Source organism: Scyliorhinus canicula, chromosome 4, assembly GCF_902713615.1.
Source record: "Scyliorhinus canicula chromosome 4, sScyCan1.1, whole genome shotgun sequence".
Lineage (NCBI taxonomy): Eukaryota > Metazoa > Chordata > Chondrichthyes > Carcharhiniformes > Scyliorhinidae > Scyliorhinus > Scyliorhinus canicula.
In genome coordinates, this window is record NC_052149.1 from 7,029,286 (window position 1) to 7,055,376 (window position 26,091).

The window sequence follows — 26,091 nt, forward strand, 5'->3', positions numbered from 1 at the left end:
AGAAATTGGAGGGAGCATTCAAATCTTCTTCCGAAAACACTTGCTGGAAGAGGTCAGTAAGTTTCATGGATGAATGTTGCTCAAGACAGAGGCAAGGAGAGGTTTAGGAAAATAGAGTAAGTTTGAGGTACATTTTTACCAATGAAGGTGTGGAGAGGGTTGTGATTGTAAAAACGTTGGAATTTGAAGGATCCCATACCAGGGAACACGGGGGTATGGGAGTTTCTCCGACCAGGGTGGGGAATCAGGGACTGGGGGAGCAGTTTGACTAAGGCAGGAAGGAAAGGCGACAGAGAGGATCCCTGGTGAATATTGGTCCAGGGATGGAAGGAGTGGGACAGAGAGCAGGAAAGCTGAAGTTCTGGGACGAATATTGGAAAGAAGTGGGAGGAAGGGGCAGTGAAGAGAGAAGCGAGGATGAATATTAACAAAGATTAGGAACAACGAGAGAGACGTTCGATAATGAAAGTTGGGAAAGAGAGGAAATACTGCAGAGGTTAACGGATAATGTTACCCAAGAGGAGTGACGGGGAGAAGAGAACTTCCCTACAAAGTTACATTTAACAGCATGAAGCTTGCGTCAACATGTCCCTGTTATCACACAAAGCAAGATAGAGATAGAGAGACCCAGGAGGTGGCATCATCATTCACATGAGGCTCAGTATAAAGAAAGGATCTCGCTGTGACTGATAGATCTTCATCTCCGGCGGAGAGGATGCGCTGGAGTTTAGCATTGGCGCAGTTTGTGGCGGTGATGGTGATGTGGATCGGCGGGGCCTCCGGGGTTTCCCCCATTAATTTTTGCCAGTGTTCAAAACGGAGTCTGTGCCAGCCGTTACCCGAAAAACTTCAGTTCCAAGTGGAGGTGGGTGTGTCAGACCATTAAGTTCCCTCGGGATGAGAGTTCATTGATTTGAAGTTGTTATTTTGAAGTGTATTGAGCAGCAACACTTGGAATGGAGCATTGGGCTGTGAACTGGTGTCTTTCCCCATGTGGGTCAGCTCCTCCCACCCACACTGTTGTGGAAGTGCTGACAGATTGCCCTCTTTAGGATGTTCTTTCTCTTCCCCCCCCCCCCCCCCCGGGACTGGCCTGGGTTCGGTTGGGGGAGAGCGTTAACCGGTCACCCTCCAGCCTGGGCTCCCGGGGAGATCCAGGCTGGAGAGGGGTCCTGAGCACAACTCCAGGATCAGGACCAGGCTGAGGGTGTGGGTCAGGGTGGGGGGACAGGTGAAGCTAGTGCACAGACACAAGAAGCAGCTCAGACTGTTGTTCAAATACAAAGAGAATCGTGTGATATATAATATATGTTAAAGTGTTAATCTTGGTGTAGTTACAGCCTGTGTAAAATAGGGCATCTGTAATATTGAACAATGCACAGATATTTGAACAAGTTCAGCACCGGTAAAATGTTTATTTTAAAATGTTTCTCTGATGTGTAGAATCGTAAATGATGGGTGATCTCACTCTGACAGACTGACACCAGGTTAAAGTTTACAGCTTTCACAGAATGTTCATTCCCCACAACACCAGTTAAAAATCCTGGAATCACATGGAATAAAATTGTGATCTGACCTCAGTCATTGTAAAACTGGGATCCTGCTCATGGTTAAACTGAATACAACTTAGCGAATATTTCAACAAGCATTGATATCAAATCACTCTGTAACTGTTGTGTATTTGATGAGGTCAGTATTTCCCTCACAGTAATGTTGTTCAGTGAGCAGTGTGTCAGCAACATAACCTGCAGACTGGATGTGTTCATTAACCCTTCCTGATGCCCTACCCTGGGGACAATTGTAGTCATAGGAAATACAGATATCATGATGTGTTTAATTATGTCCCTCCTCACTGTAGCTGACTGCTTTATGTTTTTCCCAGGTCCTTGTCTTTGATTTCGGAGGAACGGAATATCAACATTATGATTGGTCTAAGATCACAGCAGTTGTAATCAGTGACACATTTAACCGACATCTCTTGTGTGTTGCTCACGCACATAATGCTCGAGTTATCATGCAAGGTAACACATTTTAGTAAAGCTCAAATAGGTGCGTTTCTGTTTCCTGATGCAAACTGTATTATTGAAGAGCCAGAGAAAGGAACATGAAGTTTACAGGTTCAGGCTTAAGTGGAGACTCACCCCTGGCATGGACAGGCTGGGCCAAATGGCCTATTTTTGTGCTGTATCATTTATGTCATTCTAGGTTACTGGTATTCTTGATGTCGGAATGTTAAAATTCCCCTCTGGCCCTTAACCTGCTATTATTCAATATTCAACATTCCGGGAGGGATTCTCCGACACCCCGCCGGGTCAGAGAATCGCCGGGGGGGCAGTGTGAATCCCGCCCTCGCCGGCTGCCGAATTCTCCAGCGGCGGGGGGTGGGTGCCCCGTGGGGGGGGGGGGGGGAGCTGTGAAGCATTTCTGCTAGCCACAATGCTGTCTGTCTCTGTGAACTCAGTGCAGAGTAATAAGGACTATTGGCGGCATCTCTGTTTTGCAGCTTCTAATTTATATTGTTTAATTTTCAGATGACATTACATTTTTTTTTAGAAATCTGATGAAACTATCAAGTTACACTGCAGCCTACCCCACAAAAGCTTCCTCATAGGACAACCTACCCAAACCAGGTATTAGTTCAATAAATAAAAGCAAAATATTCCAGCTGCTGGTAATCTGAAATAGAAACAGGAAACTCTGGATTAGCTCAGCCGGTCTGCGAGTACTTGTGGATAGTAACAAAGTTAATGGGGCAAATTCTCAGTTGGCGAGATTCTCCGTTCCGCAGGTAGGGTTTCCTGGCTGCTGGGGTGGCCACAATGGGAAATTCCTGTGACTAGCAGGAAGAATCTCACTGCCGCCGGGGCCCCGCCATCAAAGAACATGCAGCTGGGGAGGGGGCCAATTCACCACAATTTTTCAGATCTTAATGATCCTTCAACAAAAAGTAAACCTTCTCTGAACTGATCCGATGCATTAACATCCATCCTTAAACAAGGAGATTAATACTGTACACAATACTCTAGGTAGGGTCTCTCCAATAACTGAATAAGAAAAGCACAACCTCCCCACTTTTATATTCACTTTCCCTTGTGACAAATGGGAAAATTCCTAATTAGTTGCTGTACTTGCATGCTATTAGTCTTTTGCGATTAAATACTAGGACCCCGAGATATCTCAGCAACTCAGAGCTTTGTAATCGCTCACCATGTAGATATTATGCTATTTTTCTGCTGCCAAATGGACAATTTCCCACTTTCTTTCATTATCCTTCATTTGCCAAGTCTTTGCCCACTCACTTAATCTAACTCGATCACTTTGTAGCCTCTTTGTGTCGTCTTCACATCTAACTATCACACCTATCTTTGTGCCATCAGCAAATTTAGCTCCGAAATCTTCAAGGTCTCCATCCAAGTCATTTACCTAAATACGAACGACTGAGGCTACAGCACTGATCCCTGTGGCACATCACTCATAACAACTTTGCCAACCAGAAAAAGATACATTTATGCCTACCCTCTGTTTCCTTTCAGCTGGGCGGTCTTCAATCCATGCCAACATCTTATCCCCCCACACGATAAGCTTTTATATCTGCCAGCAAACTTTGACAGGCACCTTATCAAATGCCTTCTGGAAATCAAAGTACATAGCCACTGGATGCCCTTTATCCACAGGATGTGCAACTTCTTCAAATAATTCCAATAAATTGGTTAGACATGACTTCGCTTTCACAAAACATTATTGAATCTGTCTGATCACCCTGAATTTTACCAAGAACTCTTCAATACATCTTGTATAGTGGCTTCTATCATTTTTCCTATGTCAGTCGTTAAGTTAACTGTCCATAGATTCCTGCTTTCTGCCTCCCTTCATCGGGACCTTGGTGGGTCGGGATTAGTGATCATATCTGCCTCAGAAACAAGAGTGTTTACACTTCAGAAATAATTAATATGCCACAAAGGGCTTAATGATATGCTGAGGATGTGGAGTGATCAATGTAAATACAAGATCAACCTACATCTCCCTGTTCTACTGGATGTTGGCAGTTCTGTTCCCTCAAACACACTGAGACACCATGTGTAACTGATGCACAAGAGGTGAGCTGTTGTTTCTTCACCGTTTACCAGGAAAAATACCATCTAATGAATTGAGAAATCATGATGCGACAAACGCATGGCTCAGACAGCAACTGGATATTGCCAGAGCATCGTTTTTCGACGGCATCTATTTGGAACAGTGGCAAAAGATTAAACCTGGAACTCTGGAATATGGGGCATTGACTCAGCTGATTAATGAAACCGCACGAGTGTTCCACCGTGCAATACCTGGATCGCAGGTAAAAAAACATTTTATATTTAAAATGCATACAAGCAATGTGGTGCTCACTGTAATTAATTTTTAAAGTGTCTGGATATATTTCTGGATCAATAAATTGAAATGCAGATTTCTAACTACTGTTAATGCATCATCTGGGGGAGGTGTTGGCATTGTGGTCATATCATCAGACGAGTAATCCAGAGGACCAGGTTAATGTTCTGGAACATTTTGAATCCCGCCAAAGTGGCACATGTATGAAGCTCTTGTGATGTTTTAATCCTGTCTTTGTTGTTACACGACTGTGCTTCGAGTCTGTAACTGGACCTAATCAAAGTTTTACTGTACAAACATTTTCTATTCTTTTTTGTAACCTACCTCAGATCATGAGTATTTATCGAAAATATTCTTGATCCTGGTCAATTGCTTTCTGATGTAGTTGTTAATTACTGTTTTCTGATGACATACTAATTAAACTTTTAGCTATTAAATATCACACCTTTTTTAGTGATATTTAGTAATAATCTAACTTTATTTTGTTTGCACTGCACTGTTAGAAGATAATATCTTAAAGTGTTGCAACAGAACAGGTTTGCACTGGAGTGCTGAGCTTGTGGCATTTGAGTGCTACAGTGAGAGTTTGGTGACTGAGGGAGTATAAGGGTTCATTTTTATTTAAAGTCTAGTATTTCTTTTATTTAGTTTATTAACTTAAAAGTTGCTGTTTGGTCTATGAGAAGGTGAATTTGAATCAGCTTTAAACAAGGTTCTACTTGTACTTACTTGCAGCTGGAGCTTGTTAATTAGTTAATTGCATTCGGCCAGTTTTCAGAGGCGAGAGTCACAGTATAAATAGGAGCAAGTTACAGTGCAGACTTTGTTTGCACTGGAGTGTTGAGCTTGTGGCATTTGAGTGCTACAGTGAGAGTTTGGTGACTGAGGGAGTTAGGTGAGGAGGGAGTAAGGTGCTCCTTACATTTCATTTCCTATATTTATCGAAGAGTGTGAAGGGAGCCAGGCATTTAGAGTACAGCTGAATGGAAGCAGAGTCGGAGGGCTGAGGTCCAGTTGGTCCATGGGGCAGCTAATTCTGTAAAGTAAGAGGGGATGGAGGCTAGGGCAGTTGCATGCTCCTCCTGTAGGATGTGGGTGGTGAGGGAAACCACTGGTGTCCCCGTTGACTATACCTGCGGGAAGTGCACCCATCTCCAGGTCCTCAGAGACCGTGTTAAGGTACTGGAGCTGGAGCTGGATGAACTTCGGATCATCCAGGAGGCAGAGGGGGTTATCGAGAAGAGTTACAGGGAGGTAGCCACACCAAAGGTACTGGACAAGAGTAGCTGGGTTACAGTCAGGGGAAAGAAAACTAACAGGCAGACAGTGCAGGGATCCCTCATGGCCGTTCCCCTTCAAATCAAGAATACCATTTTGGATGCTGTTGGGGGGATGACCTACCGGGGGAAGGCCCCAGCGGCCAGGTCTCTGGCATTGAGTCTGGCTCTGGGGCTCAGAAGGGAAGAGGGGAGCATAGAAAAGCAATAGTAATAGGAGATTCAATGGTTAGGGGAATGGATAGGAGATTCTGTGGTCGCGAGCGAGACCCCCGAAAGGTATGTTGCCTCCCGGGTGCCAGGGCCAGGGATGTCTCGGATCGTGTCTTCAGGATCCTGAAGGGGGAGGGTGAGCAGCCAGAAGTCGTGGTGCACATTGGTACCAACGACGTAGGTAGGAAAAAGGGTGTGGATGTAATTAACAAGTTTAGGGAGTTAGGCTGGAAGTTAAAGGCCAGGACAGACAGAGTTGTCATCTCTGGTTTGTTGCCGGTGCCACGTGATAGCGAGGTTAGGAATAGGGAGAGAGTGCAGTTGAACACGTGGCTGCAGGAATGCTGTAGGAGGGAGGGCTTCAGGTATTTGGATAATTGGAGCACATTCTGGGGAAGGTGGGACCGGTACAAGCAGGACGGGTTGCATCTGAACCAGAGGGGCACCAATATCCTGGGGGGGGAGGTTTTCTAGTACACTTCGGGAGGGTTTAAACTAATTTGGCAGAGGAATGGGAACCGGATCTGTAGTCCAGCAACTAAGGAAGCCAATATTCAGGACGTAGTGATGCAGTGGGGAAGGTAACACTGACAAAGGAGAGTACTTGCAGGCAAGGAGATGGGTTGAAGTGTGTATACTTTAACGCAAGAAGCATCAGGAATAAGGTGGGTGAACTTAAGGCATGGATCGGTACTTGGGACTATGATGTGGTGGCCATCACGGAAACTTAAATAGTAGAGGGGCAGAAATGGTTGTTCGAGGTCCCTGGTTATAGATGTTTCAACAAGATTAGGGAGGATGGTAAAAGAGGTGGGGGGGTGGCATTGTTAATTAGAGATAGTATAACAGCTGCAGAAAGGCAGTTCGAGGGGGATCTGCCTACTGAGGTAATATGGGTTGAAGTCAGAAATAGGAACGGACAGTCACCTTGTTGGGAGTTTTCTATAGGCCCCCCAATAGCAGTAGCGATGTGGAGGAACAGATTGGGAAACAGATTTTGGAAAGGTGCAGAAGTCACAGGGTAGTAGTCATGAGTGACTTCAACTTCCCAAACATTGAGTGGAAACTCTTTAGATCAAATAGTTTGGATGGGGTAGGTTTTGTGCAGTGTGTCCAGGGAGCTTGTCTAACACAGTATGTAGATTGTCCGACCAGAGGGGAGGCCATATTGAATTTAGTACTTGTTAATGAACCAGGGCAGGTGATAGATTTGTTAGTGGGGGAGCATTTTGGAGGTAGTGACCACAATTCTGTGACTTGCACTTTCGTTATCGAGAGGGATAGGTCCGTGCAACAGGGCAAGTTTATAATTGGGGGAAGGGTAAATACAATGCTGTCAGACAAGAATTGAAGTGCAGAAGTTGGGAACATAGGCTGTCAGGGAAGGACACAAGTGAAATGTGGAACTGTTCAAGGAACAGGTACTGCGTGTCTTTGATATGTATGTCCCTGTCAGGCAGGGAAGAGATGGTCGAGTGAGGGAACTATGGTTGACAAGAGAGGTTGAATGTCTTGTTAAGAGGAAGAAGGAGACTTATGTAAGGCTGAAGAAACGAGGTTCAGACAGGGCGCTGGAGGGAAACAAGATAGCCAGGAGGGAACTGAAGAAAGGGATGAGGAGAGCTAAGAGAGGGCATGAAAAATCTTTGGCAGGTAGGATCATGGAAAACCCCAAGGCCTTTTACACATATGTGAGAAATATGAGAATGACTAGAGCGAGGGTAGGTCCGATCAAGGACAGTAGCGGGAGATTGTGTACTTAGTCTGAAGAGATAGGAGAGGTCTTGAACAAGTATTTTTCTTCAGTATTTACAAACGAGAGGGGCCATATTGTTGGAGAGGACAGTGTGAAACAGACTGAGAAGCTCGAGGAGATACTTGTTAGGAAGGAAGATGTGCTGCGCGTTTTGAAAAACTTGAGGTTAGACAAGTCTCCCGGGCCTGACGGGTTATATCCAAGGATTCTATGGGAAGCAAGAAATGAAATTGCAGAGCCGTTGGCAATGATCTTTTCGTCCTCGCTGTCAACATGGGTGGTACCAGAGGATTGGAGAGTGGCGAATGTCGTGCCCCTGTTCAAAAAAGGGAATCGGGATAACCCTGGGAATTACAGGCCAGTTAGTCTTACTTCGTTGGTAGGCAAAGTAATGGAAAGGGTACTGAGGGATAGGATTTCTGAGCATCTGGAAAGGCACTGCTTGATTAGGGATAGTCAGCACGGATTTGTGAGGGGTAGGTCTTGACTTACAAGTCTTATTGACTTCTTTGAGGAGGTGACCAAGCATGTAGATGAAGGTAAAGCAGTGGATGTAGTGTACATGGATTTTTGTAAGGCATTTGATAAGGTTCCCCATTGTAGGCTTATGCAGAAAGTAAGAAGGCATGGGATAGTGGGAAATGTGGCCAGTTGGATAACAAACTGGCTAACCGATAGAAGACAGAGAGTGGTGGTGGATGGCAAATATTCAGCCTGGAGCACAGTTATCAGTGGCGTACCGCAGGGATCAGTTCTGGGTCCACTGCTATTTGTGATTTTCATTAACGACTTGGATGAGGGAGTTGAAGGGTGGGTCAGTAAATTTGCAGATGATACGAAGATTGGTGGAGTTGTGGATAGTGAGGAGGGCTGTTGTCGGCTTCAAAGAGACATAGATAGAATGCAGAGCTGGGCTGAGAAGTGGCAGATGGAGTTTAACCCTGACAAGTGTGAGGTTGTCCATTTTGGAAGGACAAATATGAATGCGGAATACAGGGTTAACGGTAGGGTTCTTGGCAATGTGGAGGAGCAGAGAGATCTTGGGGTCTATGTTCATAGATCTTTGAAAGTTGCCACTCAAGTGGATAGAGCTGTGAAGAAGACCTATGGTGTGCTAGCGTTCATTAGCAGATGGATTGAATTTAAGAGCCGTGAGGTGATGATGCAGCTGTACAAAACCTTGGTCAGGCCACATTTGGAGTACTGTTTGCAGTTCTGGTCGCCTCATTTGAAGAAGGATGTAGAAGCTTTGTAAAAGGTGCAAAGGAGATTTACCAGGATGTTGCCTGGAATAGAGAGTAGGTCATACGAGGAAAGGTTGAGGGTGCTAGGCCTTTTCTCATTAGAACGGAGAACGGTGAGGGGCGACTTGATAGAGGTTTATAAGATGATTAGGGGAATAGATAGAGTAGACAGTCAGAGACTTTTTCCCCGGGTGGAACACACCATTACAAGGGGACATAAATTTAAGTAAATGGTGGAAGATAGAGAGAGGATGTCAGAGGTAGTTTCTTTTGGTACTGGGTAATGAACCCGGCCAGGTGTTAGATTTAGATGTAGGTGAGCACTTTGGTGATAGTGATCACAACTCGGTTATGTTTACTTGAGCAATGGGCAGGGATGGGTATATACCGCAAGGCAAGAATTATAGCTGTGGGAAAGGCAATTATGATGCTATTCAGCAAGATTTAGGATGTATAGGATGGGGAAGGAAACTGCAGGGGATGGGTACAATCGAAATGTGGAGCTTTTTCAAGGAACAGCTACTGCGTGTCTTTGATAAGTATGTACCTGTCAGGCAGGGAGGAAGTTGTCGAGCAAGGGAACCGTGGTTTACTAAGGAAGTTGAAGCACTTGTCAAGAGGAAGAAGAAGGCTTATGTTAGGATGAGACATTAAGGCTCAGTTAGGGCACTTGAGAGTTACAAGTTAGCCAGGAAGGACCTAAAGGGAGAGTTAAGAAGAGCGAGGAGAGGACACGAAAAGGTGTTGGCGGATCAGATCAAGGAAAACCCTAAGGCTTTCTATAGGTATATCAGGAACAAAAGAATGACTAGAGTATGATTAGGGCCAATCAAGGATAGTAGTGGAAAGTTGTGTGTGGAATCAGAGGAGATAGGGGAAGCGTTAAATGGATATTTTTCATCAGTGTTTACACTGGAGAAAGACAATGTTGTCGAGGAGAACACTCAGGTTCAGTCGACCAGGCTAGATGGAATTGAGGTTCAAAAGGAGGAGGTGTTAGCAATTTTGGAAAATGTCAAAATAGATAAGTCGCCTGGTCCAGATGGGATTTATCCTAGGATTCTCTGGGAAGCCAGGGAGGAGATTGCAGAACCTTTGTCCTTGATCTTTATGCCATCTTTGTCGACAGGAATAGTGCCGGAAGACTGGAGGATAGCAAATGTTGTCCCCTTGTTCAAGAAGGGGAGTAGAGACAACCCTGGTAATTATAGACCTGTAAGCCTTACTTCGGTTGTGGGTAAAATGTTGGAAAAGGTTATAAGAGATAGGGTTTATAATCATCTTGAAAAGAACAAGTTGATTAGCGATAGTCAACATGGTTTTGTGAAGTGTAGGTCATGCCTCACAAACCTTATTGAGTTTTTTGAGAAGGTGACCAAACAGGTGGATGAGGGTAAAGCGGTTGATGTGGTGTATATGGATTTCAGTAAGGCTTTTGATAAGGTTCCCCATGGTTGACTATTGCAGAAAATAAGGAAGTATGGGATTGAAGGTGATTTAGCGGTTTGGATCAGTAATTGGCTAGCTGAAAGAAGACAGAGGGTGGTGGTTGATGGCAAATGTTCATCCTGGAGTTCAGTTACTAGTGATGTACAGCAAGGATCTGTTTTGGGGCCACTGCTGTTCGTCATTTTTATAAATGACCTGGAAGAGGGAGTAGAAGGATGGGTTAGTAAATTTGCAGATGACACGAAGGTCGGTGGAGTTGTGGATAGTGCTGAAGGATGTTATAGGATACAGAGGGACATAGATAAGCTGCAGAGCTGGGCTGAGAGGTGGCAGATGGAGTTTAATGCGGAAAAGTGTGAGGTGGCTCACTTTGGAAGGAGTAACAGGAATGCAGAGTACTGGGCTAATGGCAAGATTCTTGGTAGTGTGGATGAACAGAGAGATCTCGGCATCCAGTTACATCAATCCCTGAAAGTTGCCACCCAGGTTAATAGGGCTGTTAAGAAGGCATATGGTGTGCTAGCCTTTATCAGCAGGGGGATTGAGTTTCGGAGCCACAAGGTCATGCTGCAGCTGTACATAACTCTGGTGCGGCCGCACCTGGAGTACTGCGTGCAGTTCTGGTCACCACATTATAGGAAGGATGTGGAAGCTTTGGAAAGGGTTCAGAGGAGATTTACTAGGATGTTGCCTGGTATGGAGGGAAGGTCTTACGAGGAAAGGCTCAGGGACTTGAGGTTGTTTTCGTTAGAGAGGAGAAGGCTGAGAGGTGACTTAATAGAGACATATAAGATAGTCAGAGGGTTAGATAGGGTGGACAGTGAGAGTCTTTTTCCTCGGATGGTGATGACCAACACGAGGGGACATAGCTTTAAATTGAGGGGTGATAGATATAGGACAGATATCAGAGGCAGTTTCTTTACTCAGTGAGTAGTAGGGGTGTGGAACGCCCTGCCTGCAACAGTAGTAGACTCGCCAACTTTAAGGGCATTTAAGTGGTCACTGGATAGACATATGGATGAAAATGGAATAGTGTAGGTCAGATAGGCTTCAGATGGTTTCACAGGTCGGCGCAACATCGAGGGCCGAAGGGCCCGTACTGCGCTGTAGTGTTCTATGTTCTATGTTTTATTTTACCCAGAGAGTAGTGGGGGCATGGAATGCACTTCCTGTGGAAGTAGTTGAGTCGGAAACGTTAGGGACCTTCAAGCGGCTATTGGATAGGTACATGGATTAGGGTAGAACAATGGAGTGTAGGTTAACTTCTTAAGGGCAGCACAGTAGCATTGTGGATAGCACAATTGCTTCACAGCTCCAGGGTCCCAAGTTCGATTTCGACTTGGGTCACTGTCTGTATGGAGTCTGCACACCCTCCCCGTGACTGCGTGGGTTTCCTCCGGGTACTCCGGTTTCCTCCCACAGTCCAAAGATGTGCAGGTTGGGTGGATTGGCCATGAAAAATTGTCCAAAATTCTATGATTAACCTAGGACAAAGGTTCGGCACAACATCGTGGGCCGAAGGGCCTGTTCTGTGCTGTATTTCTCTATCTATCTAACTGTGGTCTGGATCTATCATTATTTTTAATATTTTTCTACTGTTCTATGTACATAATACTTTGGCAAGTGTACATATGGAAGTGTTTATGTATACCTGGTGCTTTTTAACCAGTGTCTAGACTTCTAATTTAATAAAAGAATCATTTGGTATTAAAATTTTAAAAAGGGGTTGGATTACGAGGAGAGGTTGAGTAGACTGGGACTGTACTCGTTGGAAATTAGAAGGATGAGGGGGGATCATATAGAAACATTTAAAATTATGAAGGGAATAGATAGGATAGATGCGGGCAGGTTGTTTCCATTGGCGGGTGAAAGCAGAACTAGGGGACATAGCCTCAAAATAAGGGGAAGTAGATTTATGACTGAGTTTAGGAGGAACTTCTTCACCCAAAGGGTTGTGAGTCTATGGAGTTCCTTGCCCAGTGAAGCAGTTGAGGCTCCTTCATTAAATGTTTTTAAGGTAAAGATAGATAGTTTTTTGAAGTATAAAGGGATTAAGGGTTATGGTGTTCGGGCCGGAAAGTGGAGCTGAGACCACAAAAGATCAGCCATGATCTCATTGAATGGCAGAGCAGGCTCGAGGGGCCATATGGCCTACTCCTGATCCTAGTTCTTATGTTCTTATGTTCTTATGTTCTAAGACCATGATTGCAATTTTATTCCATTACTCAATCCACAATTTAAACAAAAGCTGGTCTTGGAAACAGTGACAACGCCTTGATTCACTGGTCCATCTGTTTCACTGATGCCTTTTAGTGAAGGAAATCAGGCATCCTTATCTGGTTGTTCCTACAGCTGTCATAGAATTTACAGTGCAGAAGGAGGAGGAGGCCATTTGACCCATTGAGTCCGCACCGGCTCTTTGAAAGAACGCCCTACCCAAGCCCACACCTCCACCCTATCCCCATATTTTGGAAATTAAGGGCAATTAGCATGGCCAATTCACCTAACTTGCCATCTTTGAACTGTGAGAGGAAACCGGAGCATCCGGAAGAAACCCACGCACACACGGGGAGAACGTGCAGACTCCGCACAGACAGTCACCCAAGCCGGGAATCGAACCTGGGACCCTTGAGCTGTGAAACAATTGTGCTAACCACTGTACTACCTCCCCGTGTTGCCCACAGTGGTTAACTCAGAACTGCCTCTGAAATAGTTTGCAAGCTACTCAATTTTATCATAACTGCTACAGTTTAATTTAATAATCTTTATTGTCACAAGTAGGCTTACATTAACAGTGCAATGAAGTTACTGTGAAAAGCCCCGAGTCGCCACATTCCGGCACCTGTTCAGGTACACTGAGGGACAATTCAGAATTTCCAAATGACTAACAGCACATCTTTCGGGACTTGTGGGAGGAAACTGGAGCACCCGGAGGGAACCCGCGCAGACACGGGGAGAACGTGTAGACTCCGCGCAGGCCGGGAATTAAACCTGGGACCCAGGTGCAGGGAAGCAACAGTGCTACCCACTGTGCTGCCGTGCTGCACCAAAGTCTAGACAAAGGAATGGAACCAGGCTGGCTTCAACCTAGACACCGGAAACGACATTGGCAAGTCCAGCTCTGTTGACCCTCCAATGTCCTACTTACTGAGATATGGGGGCTTGTGCCAAATTGAGAGATTTGTCTCACAGATGAGTCACACAATACCCATGGTCATGCTCACACAGTCATACCTTACGGACAATATCCTAGACACCACCATCAGCATCCCTGGGTTTGTCTTATTGCAGCAGCAAGACATTCCCACCAGAGGTGGTGGCACGGTAGTATACAGACAGGTTGCGGTTTCCCTGAACGTTTTCAACATTGACACTGGAGTCCATGGACTCTGATGGGTGAAGTCAAACATGGGCAAGGAAACCTTCTGCCTATTAAGAGTACATACATGCCTCGCAAACCCACCCGCAACCACTCATTAATGAACCTGTGCTCCTCCATATTGAATACCACTTGGAGCAAGCACTGAGGATGGTAAAGTTACAGAATGCACTCTGGGTGGAGGACTTCAATGCCCATCTCCACGAGTTGCTTAGTAGCATCACCATTGTCCTAACTGGCTACGTCCAAAAGGACATAGCTCCAAGCCTGGGCCTGTGGCATGCGTGAGGGATCCAGCAAGAGGAAAAAATATATTTAATCTCATCTTCTCCGAATCACCTGTTGCACAGACTTCCAACTAAACCGTCTTGGTCGGAATGACCATCATACAATGAAAATGAAATGAAAATCGCTTATTGTCACGAGTAGGCTTCAATAAAGTTACTGTGAAAAGCCCCTAGTCACCACATTCCGGCACCTGTCCGGGGAGACTGGTACGGGAATCGAACCGTGCTGCTGGCCTGCTTGGTCTGCCTTAAAAGCCAGCGATTTAGCTGAGTGAGCTAAACCAGCCCCTATTCAATGGAGACAAAGTCTCGTCTTTACAATGAAATGAAATGAAATGAAAATCGCTTATTGTCACGAGTAGGCTTCAATGAAGTTACTGTGAAAAGCCCCTAGTCGCCACATTCCGGCGCCTGTCCAGGGAGGCTGGTACGGGAATCGAACCGTGCTGCTGGCCTGCTTGTTCGGCTTTAAAAGCCAGCGATTTAGCCTGGTGAGCTAAACCAGCCCCACACTGACAGCACCCTCTACTGAGCGGACCTATCGCTCTGTAAAATGGGATAGATTTCAAAGAGATCTTGTGACTCATGTCGTGGAATAAATGAGGCTCAGTGGCCCACAAGCAGAAGCATAATTATATCTTTTCGAATGGATTGGCGCGTTGCTGGTAATGCCAGCTTGTATTGGTATGAAATATATCAAAAGTGTGGTGTCAAAAATGGAGTCAAAAGGAATCAGTGGAAAAGACTCCAATGTGAATTCCTACAGTGCAGAAGTAGGCCATTCAGCCCATTGAGTCTGCACCGGCCATTTGAAAGAGCACCCCACATAAGCACACGCCTCTACGCTATTCCTGTAACCCAGTAACCCTACCGACTCTTTAGGACACTCAGGGGCAATTTAGCGTCGCCAATCCACCTTCCCTGCACACCAGGAGGCAACCTATGCAGATACGGGGAAAAAATGCAAACTTCACACAGAGTCACCGGAGGTTGAATCGAGTCCTGGTCCCTGGCGCTGTGAGGCAGCAGTGCTGACCACTGTGCCACCGTGCCGCCCCCAAATGGCTGGAGTGATGCCGAACACAATGGCTGCGGTGACTGGAAATCGGTTATTTCAGCTCCAGTACATCACTGCAGGAGTTCCTCAGGGTTCTGATCTAAGCCCAACCATCTTCAGCTGCTTCGTCAATAACCATCCCTCAATTAGAAGGTCAGATTTGGGAAGGTTTGCTGAAGCTTGCACAGTCACCATTTGAGACACCTCAGATGCTGAAGCTGTCTGTGTGCTTATACAGCAAGACCTGGACAATATTCAGGCTTGGGCTGGACAAGTAGCAGTAATATTCACACACACAACTTTCCGGCAACGCGTATCTCCAACAAGAATAATCCAAACATCTCCCCTTGATATTTAATTACATTACTATTGTTGAATTCCCTCTATCATCACTCTTTGCGCTACCATTGACCTGGAACTGAACTCGTCCAGCCATCTAAATAGCTACACCAGCTACAAGATACAAGCCACAGCCACAAGCTTGCTGTGAAGGAAGGAAAACTGTAAAACTGCTGTATTTCCAAAGCTGCGGAGAACCTGAATGAATGAATCTGCAGGAAGACAAAATTACAGACAATTACAGGCTACAAACAGAGACTTTGACCTGCAAGCTGACTGTAAAATAACGTCTGTTAGAAACCACCATCTGGTTTGGCTGGATGAGGACAACTCCAACAACGCTCAGGCAGTTTGACGTCATCCAGGACAAGGCAGCCCGTTTGATTAGCACTCCATCTGCCACCTTCAGCATGTACATCAGCCACTATCAGTCCACAATGGCAGCAATACCTAGCGTCTACAATATACACTGTATGAACTCACCAATGCTCCATCGACAATAATTTCAATACCCAAGACCTCTACCACTCAGGACAAGGGCAGCAAATGCATTAGAAAATCCCCACCTGCAGGTTCACCTCCAAGAGTCTCACCATCTTGACTTGAACACATAACGTTGTTCCTTCATTGGGTCAAAATTCTGGAACCCCCTCCCTAACAGCACCATGGGTGTACCTACACCACATGCAGCAGTTCCAGAAGGCAGCTCACCACAATTAGGGATGTACAGTGAAAATGGTCCTGTAGCTGCATAGTCTGTGAACAAATATACAATCTATATATCTCAGTTAAAACGCTCCTTGGATCATTGCTGAGATGAGATAGTTTACATTGAGTTGTCTTCAGCTAGATATTCAGCAGACCTGGTGTTGCAACCCTGATAATCCAAAATCATACAATTTGATTGAGGCATATTGGTCGCTGTAGTATCTGACAAGACCATTGATCACCAAAGTAGAGCAACAAATAAATGGTTTATTCATGTAAATAACTATATTCAGGGAGTGAAGTAAAGGCTACCGTTCCCCATGACTTCAGACGTCCAGGAAAACCGTGCTCAGGCCCCGGATTCATGCTCTCCGGCTCAATTGACCAAATTAGTCACATGAACCATCAAGAGCTTGACCCCTTAAAGGAGCAAACTACCACTACCATTCTACTCACCTGGCCAGGTTGTCCTCCTGTCCTGCCTGGACCTGGTCAGCCACTCCACCACTTTTGTAACTCCAGATCTTGGTCCTTTTGAACGGGATGCAGTTCCGAATGGAACTTCTGGCACTGCAGATCTGCTGGCATTTGATGGAGCAGCTGATCTCAGAGGTGGAGTTTGGCTCACATGGAGTTTTTATTTTAGAGCAATTAATGCCCCTCTAAGGGTTAAATAGCTGTGGTGCGATGTTCTGGAGTCGGGGAAGCTCACTCCCAGGAACCAGGGTGGACGGGATTTGGCACAGTTTTACGTCCAGCCCACTTTATTCCCCAAAATGATTGTGTACCATTCTATTGAAGCACAAACACTGTAGAACTGCTAACCTGTTAACTTCACAGCTCTAATCAACCATGCACTGATACTATGAATATCAGTTACAGTCAAGATGTGGTTTGAGATTAAATTAACATTTTATTATATTCTGGCCATCAGGTTTCAATAAATGTGCCCTGGTCTCCTCATTGCGGTGATGGCCCATGTTATGACTATGTACCAATTGCAAGATCCTGTGACTTCTTATTTGTGATGTCCGTTCATATGCAGAGTGAAATGGGCGATGAGTGTTTTGCAAAACCAAATGCTCCCTATGACTATACTTATTCAGGTACGTCCAACTAAACATTTTGGTTAAGAGTGTCCGGCCTTTGTAAGTATTAGCCTAAAATGGTCATATTTCTGTCCATTTAGGTCTTTCTGCTTATATTAATCTGGGCATTGATCCCAGAAAGCTGCTAATGGGAGTTACATGGTATGGTAATGACTACCGTTGCAAGCATTTCTATGAGGTAAGGACAAATAAATAATTTGCATTGCACACAGAATGGGAGTGAATTAGATCATCTGACATCCATTCTCCGGGCATGTTAATTGGGTGAAGGTAGCTCAATGTTAATATCACTGAGCCAGTGACCCAGAGGCTAATGTTCTAGGGGCCGGGAGCCAAGTCCCACCCAGGTAGCTGGTAGAATCTAAATTCAATATCATTTGGAAGCAAAAGCTTAATTGCTCTCTGAAGTGGCCCAGCACGTCACACAGTTCAAGGAATGAATTAGGGATAGGCAACAAATGCTGGCCTTGTCAGTGATGCTCACACCACATAGAATTTACAGTGCGGAAGAAGGTCATTTGGCCCATCCAGTCAGCACCGGCCCTCGTAAAGAGTATCCTACTTAAGCCCACGCCTCCACCCTATCCCCGTAACCCAATAACCCCACCTAACCTTTTATAGACACTGAGGGCAATTTTATCATGGCCAATCCACCTAACCTGCACATCTTTAGACTGTGGGAGGAAACTGGAGCACCCGGAGGAAACCTACGCAGACACGGCGATAAAGTGTAAACGCCACACAGTCACCCGAGGCCGGAATTGATAATAATCGCTTATTATCACAAGTGGGCTTCAATGAAGTTACTGTGAAAAGCCCCTAGTCGCCACATTCCGGCGCCTGTTCCGGGGGCGGGGTGGGGGGGGGGGGGCGGGGTTGGTTGGGACAGGAATTGAACCTGCGTTGCTGGTCTTGTTCTGTATTACAAGCCAGCTGTCTTAGCCTACTGTGCTAAACCAGCCCCTGTGTTGAACCTGGGTCCCTGGAGCTGTGAGGCAGCAGTGCTAAATGCTGTGCCACCAGTCCATTGATTTTTACATTATTTCACTGAGACGTTCCCTTATTCCAGATTCCAGATTGTAAACCACATGTTTCTTAAATCTTTTCCCAAGGAACAACCTGGAGCAGGCCACTCGGTCCATTGTGTCTGTTCTACCAATCAGTTAGATGTTTTGTGATCTGAATGATCTAAACCCGGCCTTGATTCAATAACTCGTTATGCTTTTACCTTACAAAAATCGGACAATCTCAGATGTGACATTTTCAATTGACCCTTTTGTGTCACGGCCAGTGCATATGGAGATCAGTCAGGCGGCTAATACAACTTTGATTTTCACAGAATTCACGAGCCCTATTTTCTCATCTTTCTTCTCTTTTACAGCCTGGTAGATGCCAATTAGATGAGATTTCACACAAAGAAGGTGTTTGTGCCTTTCACATATCGACGACAAAACCATACAAAGACATCATGCAGGAGTTACCCAAATCATTTACCGGCAGATACTGGGACGATAATTACAAATCGCCATATTATGTCTACAAGGTAGGACCATCAGTCAAAGCACAATGCAGACCTGTGCATTCTCACATTGTTTAAATGGAAACATTGCAATGATTCATCATCCCACATATTCCGTGTCTCGTGTCGTGTGAGGTACACTGGTACAACACTGGCTGCAACTGGATGCAGCTTAGATCAAAAAGATACTCCAGACCTTGAAGTTAGTTCAATCAGGTTTATTGAACTAATAGCACAGTTAGCACAGTTCTCTGTAAGTTCGACTCTCTGCTAACTTAAGTGTGGCTACTCTGTGTGACTGAACCAGGCTAGGTCTTAGTCACATGGTGGAGGTGTGAGATTGTAACAACGCCCTTGACTGACTCTCGAGATGTTCATCAGTGGAAAGAGGCGGCGTGTCAATGCCTCGTGTCTTTTATAGTCAGATCCCACCTCTGAGTGTCCTGCCTGCTTATTGGTCATGTCCTGTTCTCTGTGTCCATTAGCTGCTTGTCTGTGCCTGCCTGTATATCATTATATGTGTGTCTGTATATCATGACATCTCGGATTCAGCAAAGCTCAAGTTTTAAGTTTGTACAGTGGAAAATGTCTGCAATGGGAGAATCGACAAGAAAATGGGAGTTGATAAGAAAAGGACCCAAACCAATTCAGTTTTTAAAGACATGAGGCGGGAACTAGCGGTCTGTGGACGCAAATCTTGCCATGTTCACAAAATCACGCGAGAGGCCAAAAATGGAATTTGTGTCGGCGAGATTTTGGATCAAGACCTTCTCGGCTCTCCCCGATGACATGATCAGATTCACCCCCAGGAAGGGGGGGCATTGTAATGTATTTGGCGTGGTTCACGTCACATCTTAAACCTTCACTGAATCATCCCATCCCCCAGATGTGACGCCACATTGGTACGAATTGTTACCTTTTTTAAAAAAGGGAGCCCAAGAGGCCAGAAGCCGCTGGACAGCTCCGGGGGGAGTGGGGGGGGGGGGGGGGGGGGGAGAGGTCTAGGGGGCTGTTGGATAGTGGTGAGGGTCGGTGGACACCGCAATGGGGTCGTGGATAGTGTGGGTGGCCCTAAGGTCTGCTGTCTGTGCTGTTTTGATGTTCTTAGAGGACTGAGCCAGTCCGCTGACTGTGGCTTGGGGGCATGGGGCGGCTGCAGGCCACATGGTGTGGGGAGTGATGCAAGTCAAGGAGGCAGGCCTAATGAGCTGGGTGGATGAGACCCAGAAAGAAAAGACAAAACGGTGCCCACCCTGGGTAGGGGTGCAGGTGGGGGGTGGGGGGTCCAGGGGTTCTCCAAAACTCTGTTGAGACATGACACACGCACGTGAAGTCTGAATGATGCAGCCTGAGTAAGAATGGCGAATATTAACTTTGCCTATCCTTTAAGTAGAAAGGGACTGTGCCCTCAAGCATTCAAGCTCATCAAACTGATTGGCCACCAAAAGTTAACCCTTAATAATGTCAGTTGCCCACACATTCAAACTCAGGGAATGGGGTCAACACTCAGGGTTCAAGGCTCAATGCTTGGGTTTGTGGCATCGAGAGGCTTTGGCCTTGCTTATGTGCTGGATCCCAAGGCCTGCCAGTGAGGTTCCATTAGCCTCTAAGACGAACATTATCATCTAATTGATCCTGCCCATTAGGGATGTGCAAGTGAGGGGCAGCATGGTGGCGCAGTGGGTTAGCCCTGTTGCCTCATGGCGCCGAGGTTCCAGGTTCGATCCTGGCTCTGGGTCACTGTCTGTGTGGAGTTTGCACATTCTCCCCGTGTTTTGCGTGGGTTTCGCCCTCCACAACCCGAAAGATGTGCTGGCTGGGTGGATTGGCCATACTAAATTGCCATTTAAATGGAAAAATATCCTCAATCTGTTCGCCAACTATCACTTCAACCCTTCTTCGTTCCCCAAGACTTGGTTTAGAATTGCATCTCCTCTTGTTGAGTTTGTCACTAATTGGTTGAAAACATTTTCCTGGACACACTGCATGAGATTTTCTCCCTCAGCTCCCCTTATATTACTTGAATCCCAATTTATATTGGGATAGTTAAAGTCTCCTACTATTGTTCCCTTTTGCTCTTACAGGCATAAATGTGCCTCCATATTTGCTCTTCTATCTCCCTTTCATTCTTTGGTAGTCTGTAGTATATTCCCAGTTGTGAGACTGTGAATGCCTCTATTTTGTTTCTATTTATAACCCATAATGCTTTGTTTGTTGACCTGTATATGATTCATTCTCACAACTGGAATTGATTCTTTAACAATTAGTGCTGCTCCCCTTTTTTGTATCCCACTCCATCGTGCCTGGAAACATTGCATCCAGGGACATTGAGCTGCCACATTTGCTTCTCCTTTAGCCAGATTTCCGTTCTAGCAATGACATCCTGTTGCCATGTGTCTACCTGTGCCCTTAACTCATCTACCTTGTTTGTAACGCTCCTTGCATTGAAGTATAAACAGTTCAACCCCACCATCTTCCCTTGCTGAAGACTTTTGAACTCATCTCACTGCTAAATGGTTTTTCCGATATCCTGAGACTGTAATCCCTGGTAATCCCTGGTTCTGAGCTGGCCTTCCATCGGGAACATCCTCCCTGTCTCTACCCTATCTAGTTCTGTGCTGATTTTGAAAGGAAAGCCATGGAAAACTTTAACATTAAAAAGGAAATCTCTGTACTAGTTATTGAAGTAGTTACGTCACTGGGTCAATACTCAAGACGTTATGAACACAAATTCCATCCAATTGTATACTTTAATACAAGTAGGAATGAATTGTTGTTTAAATAATGCTTTTTGCGATGTCCAAAATGTTACATTGATCCAAAATTGTCACCTCTCGATGTAACGCCTTTGACTTTTTTGGCAGCTTACTGATAAATACCACGAGGTCTGGTACGATGACCCAGAGAGCCTTTCACTGAAGGCAACAATCATGAAGAAGTTGAAACTCCGTGGTATAGGTGTGTGGTTTGGAAATTTCTTAAACTACAGCGTTAATCCAATAGCAGCAATGCAAACTGAAGACATGTGGAATGCTCTGTGCCCAATCAGAAGAAAATGGAATGTTTGAAATGTTTAATCTACATATAATGCGATTTGTTGTGCTGGAAAATGTATCAGAAAATGAGGTAAAATCCACAGTAATAATTAAACTAATGCAGATATGATGAACAGATTTCAAGGAGTGGCTTCTCTTTTGTCCGCCCCCCAAAAGTGGGTTTCCCGATCCAGTTGAGAATCGAGCGACAGCCGAAAAACGGGATGGCCGCCAATCCCACTGAACTACTCTGATGCATCACTGGCGACACCTGCGAGCTACATATCCAGCACCAGCAGCACCTTGCAAATTAGGCATTTGCACCCATTGAGCCCATTATTAAAGATGAGATCGCGGAGTACTTGGAAGTGCATGATAAAATAGGACTGAGTCAGCAAGGCTTCACGGTAGCATTGTGGATAGCACAATGGCTTCACAGCTCCAGGGTCCCAGGTTCGATTCCTGCTTGGGTCACTGTGTGCGTGGGTTTCCTCCGGGTGCTCCGGTTTCCTCCCACAGTCCAACGATGTGCACGTTAGGTGGATTGGCCGCGATAAATTGCCCTTAGTGTCCAAAATTGCCGTTAGTGTTGGGTGGGGTTACTGGGTTATGGGGATAGGGTGGAGGTGTTGATCTTGGGTAGAGTGCTCTTTCCAAGAGCTGGTGCAGACTCGATGGGCCGAATGGCCTCCTTCTGCACTGTAAATTCTATGATCAAGGGACGTCATGTCTGACAAATCTGTTGAAGTTTTAATGCAAAAAGTACTGAAGTGCATATCTTTTAATGCAAGAAGTATTACGGGAAAGGCAGAGAAACGTAGATTTTAGATTAGTACTTGGAACTATGATGTTGTTGCCGTTACAGAGACCTGGTTGAGGGAAGGCAAGATTGGCAGCTAAACATTCCAGAATTTAGATGTTTCAGGCGGGATAGACGGGATGTAAAAGGGGTGGAGGAGTTGCGCTACTGGTTAGGGAGAATATCACCGCTGTACTACGAGAGGACACCTCAGAGGGCAGCGAGGCTATATGGGTAGAGATCAGGAATAAGAAGGGTGCAGTCACAATGTTGGGGGTTTACTACAGGCCTCCTAACAGCCAGTGGGAGATAGAGGAGCAGATAGGTAGACAGATTTTGGAAATGAGTAAAAACAACAGTGTTGTTGTGATGGGAGACTTCAACGTCCCCAATATTGACTGGGACTCACTTAGTGCTGGGGGCTTGGACGGAGCAGAGTTTGTAAGGAGCATCCAGGAGGGCTTCTTAAAACAATATGTAGACAGTCCAACTAGGGAAGGGGCTGCACTGGACCTGGTATTGGGGAATGAGCCCGGCCAGGTGGTAGAAGTTTCAGTAGGGGTGCATTTCGGGAACAGTGACCATAATTCAGTAAGTTTTAATGTGCTGGTGGACAAGGATAATAGTGGTCCTAGGGTGAATGTGCTAAATTGGGGGAAGGCTAATTATAACAATATTAGGCGAGAACTGAAGAACCTAGATTGGAGGCGGATGTTTGAGGGTAAATCGGCATCTGACATGTGGGAGGTTTTCAAATGTCAGTTGAAAGGAATTTAGGACTGGCATGTTCCTGTGCGGAAGAAGGATAAATATGGCAAATTTCGGGAACCTTGGATAACGAGAGATGTGGTAAGCCTCGTCAAAAAGAAAATAGAGGCATTTGTCCGAGTTAGGAGGCTGGGAACAGATGAAGCCTGTGTGGAATATAAGGAAAGTAGGAAGGAACTTAAGCAGGGAGTCAGGAGAGCTAGAAGGGGTCACGAAAAGTAATCGGCAAAGAGGGTTAAGGAAAATTCCAAGGCTTTTTACACATACATAAAAAGCAAGAGGGTAGCCAGGGAGTGGGTTGGCCCACTGAAGGATAGGCAAGGGAAGTGATGTGTGAAGCCAGAGGAAATGGGCGAGGTACTAAATGAATACTTTGCATCAGTATTCACCAAATAGAAGGAATTGGTGGATGTTGAGTCTGGAGAAGGGTGTGTAGATAGCCTGGGTCACATGGAGATCCAAAAAGATGAGTTGTTGGGCGTCTTGAAAAATATTAATGTAGATCAGTCCCCAGGGCCTGATGGGATCTACCCCAGAATACTGAAGGAGGCTAGAAAGGAAATTGCCGAGGCCTTGACAGAAGTATTTGGCTCCTCACTGTCTTCAGGTGATGTCCTGGAGGACTGGAGAATAGCCAATGTTGTTCCTTTGTTTAAGAAGGGTAGCAAGGATCATCCAGGGAACTACAGGCCGGTGAGCCTTACGTCAGTGGTAGGGTAATTACTGGAGAGAATTCTTCGAGAAAGGATCTACTCCCATTTGGAAGTAAATGGACGTACTAGTGAGAGGCAGCAAGGTTTTGTGAAGGGGAGGTCGTGTCTCACTAACTTGATAGAGTTTTTCGAAGAGGTCACAAAGATGATTGATGCAGGCAGGACAGTGGATGTTTCATCGAATTTACAGTGCAGAATGAGGCCATTTGGCCCATCGAGTCTGCACCGGCTCTTGGAAAGAGCACCCTACCCAAGGTCAACACCTCCACCCTATCCCCATAACCCAGTAACCCCACCCAACACTAAGGGAAACTTTGGTCACTAAGGGCAATTTATCAAGACCAATCCACCTAGCCTACACATCTTTGGACTGTGGGAGGAAACTGGAGCACCCGGAGGAAACCCACACACACACGGGGAGGATGTGCAGACTCTGCACAGACAGTGGCTCAAGCTGGAATCGAACCTGGGACCCTGAAGCTGTGAAGCAATTGTGCTATCCACAATGCTACCGTGCTGCTCGTGTTGTCTATGGACTTCAGTAAGGCCTTTGACAAGGTCCCTCATGTTAGACTGGTACAATTGGGGCCTCACGGTAGCATGGTGGTTAGCATCAATGCTTCACAGCTCCAGGGTCCCAGGTTCGATTCCCGGCTGGGTCACTGTCTGTCTGTGTGGAGTCTGCACGTCCTCCCCGTGTGTGCGTGGGTTTCCTCCGGGTGCTCCGGTTTCCTCCCACAGTCCAAAGATGTGCGGGTTAGGTGGATTGGCCATGCTAAATTGCCCGTAGTGTAAGGTTAATGGGGGGATTGTTGGGTTACGTGGGTTTAAGTAGGGTGATCATTGCTCGGCACAACATCGAGGGCCGAAGGGCCTGTTCTGTGCTGTACTGTTCTATGTTCTAAAAGGTAAAGTCACACAGGATCAGGGGTGAGCTGGCAAGATGGATACAGAACTGGCTTGTTCATAGAAGGCAGAGAGTAGCAATGGAAGGGTGCTTTTCTAATTGGAGGGCTGTGACTAGTGTTATTCCGCAGGGACCAGTCCTGGGACCTTTGCTGTTCATAGTATATATAAATGATTAGGAGGAAAATGCAACTGGTCTGATTAGTAAGTTTGCAGATGACACAAAGGTAGGTGGAATTGCGGATAGAGATGAGGGCTGTCAGAGGATACAGCAGGATTTAGATCGTTTGGAGACTTGGGCGGAGAGATGGCAGATGGAGTTTAATCCGGACAAGTGTCAGGTAATGCATTTTGAAAGGTCTAATGCAGGTAGGGAATATACAGTGAATGGTAGAACCCTCAAGAGTATTGAAATTCAGAGACATCTAGGTGTACAGGTCCACAGGTCACTGAAAGGGGCAACAAGGTGGAGAAGGTAGTCAAGAAGGCATACGGCATGCTTGCCTTCATTGGCCAGGGCATTGAGTATAAGAATTGGCAAGTCATGTTGCAGTTGTATCGAACCTTAGTTAGGCCACACTTGGAGTATAGTGTTCAATTCTGGTCGCCACACTAGCAGAAGGATGTGGAGGCTTTAGAGAGATTTTGCAGAAGAGATTTGCCAGGATGTTGCCTGCTATGGAGGGCATTAGCTATAGGAGTGGTTGAATAAACTCAGTTTGTTCTCACAGGAACGACGGAGGTTGAGGGGCGACCTGATAGAGGTCTACAAAATTATGAAGGGCATAGACAGATTGGATAGTCAGAGGCTTTTCCCCAGGGTAGAGGGGTCAGTTACTAGGGGCATAGGTTTAAGGTGCGAGGGGCAAGATTTAGAGTAGATGTATGAGGCACGTTTTTCACACAGAGGATAGTAGGTGTCTGGAACTCGCTGCCGGTGGAGGTGGTGGAAGCAGGGACATTTAAGGGGCAGCTGAACAAATACATGAATAGGATGGGAATAGAGGGATAACCCCCAGAAAGTGTAGAAGATTTTAGTTTAGACGGGCAGCGTGGTCGGCACGGGCTTGGAGGGCCGAAGGGCCTGTTCCTGTGCTGTACTTTTCTTTGTTCTTTGTTTGTTCTTTGTTCTTTGGGGACGTAACAAGGAAGTTAGACAAAGGAG

General features: G+C 45.8%; 1 protein-coding gene across 1 annotated transcript; it reads left to right on the plus strand.

The window, feature by feature from the left end:
• The first annotated feature begins 578 nt into the window (after positions 1-578).
• LOC119964335 (di-N-acetylchitobiase-like) lies at positions 579-21,878 on the plus strand. Its single transcript, XM_038793656.1, has 7 exons — positions 579-865; positions 1,883-2,021; positions 4,128-4,336; positions 17,012-17,183; positions 17,267-17,364; positions 18,568-18,729; positions 21,570-21,878. The coding sequence occupies exons 1-7, from the start codon at positions 716-718 to the stop codon at positions 21,771-21,773; spliced, it is 1,134 nt and encodes a 377-aa protein (XP_038649584.1). The 5' UTR covers positions 579-715; the 3' UTR covers positions 21,774-21,878.
• Positions 21,879-26,091: the final 4,213 nt, after the last annotated feature.

What these genes read in the sequence shown, in the direction of transcription:
- LOC119964335 (XM_038793656.1), top strand. Translation starts at nt 716, where the DNA reads ATGCGCTGGAGTTTAGCATTGGCGCAGTTTGTGGCGGTGATGGTGATG. An exon ending in AACTTCAGTTCCAAGTGGAG is followed by an intron (nt 866 to 1,882) that starts GTGGGTGTGTCA and finishes TGTTTTTCCCAG; the next exon opens with GTCCTTGTCTTTGATTTCGG. An exon ending in GTTGCAAGCATTTCTATGAG is followed by an intron (nt 17,365 to 18,567) that starts GTAAGGACAAAT and finishes TCTCTTTTACAG; the next exon opens with CCTGGTAGATGCCAATTAGA.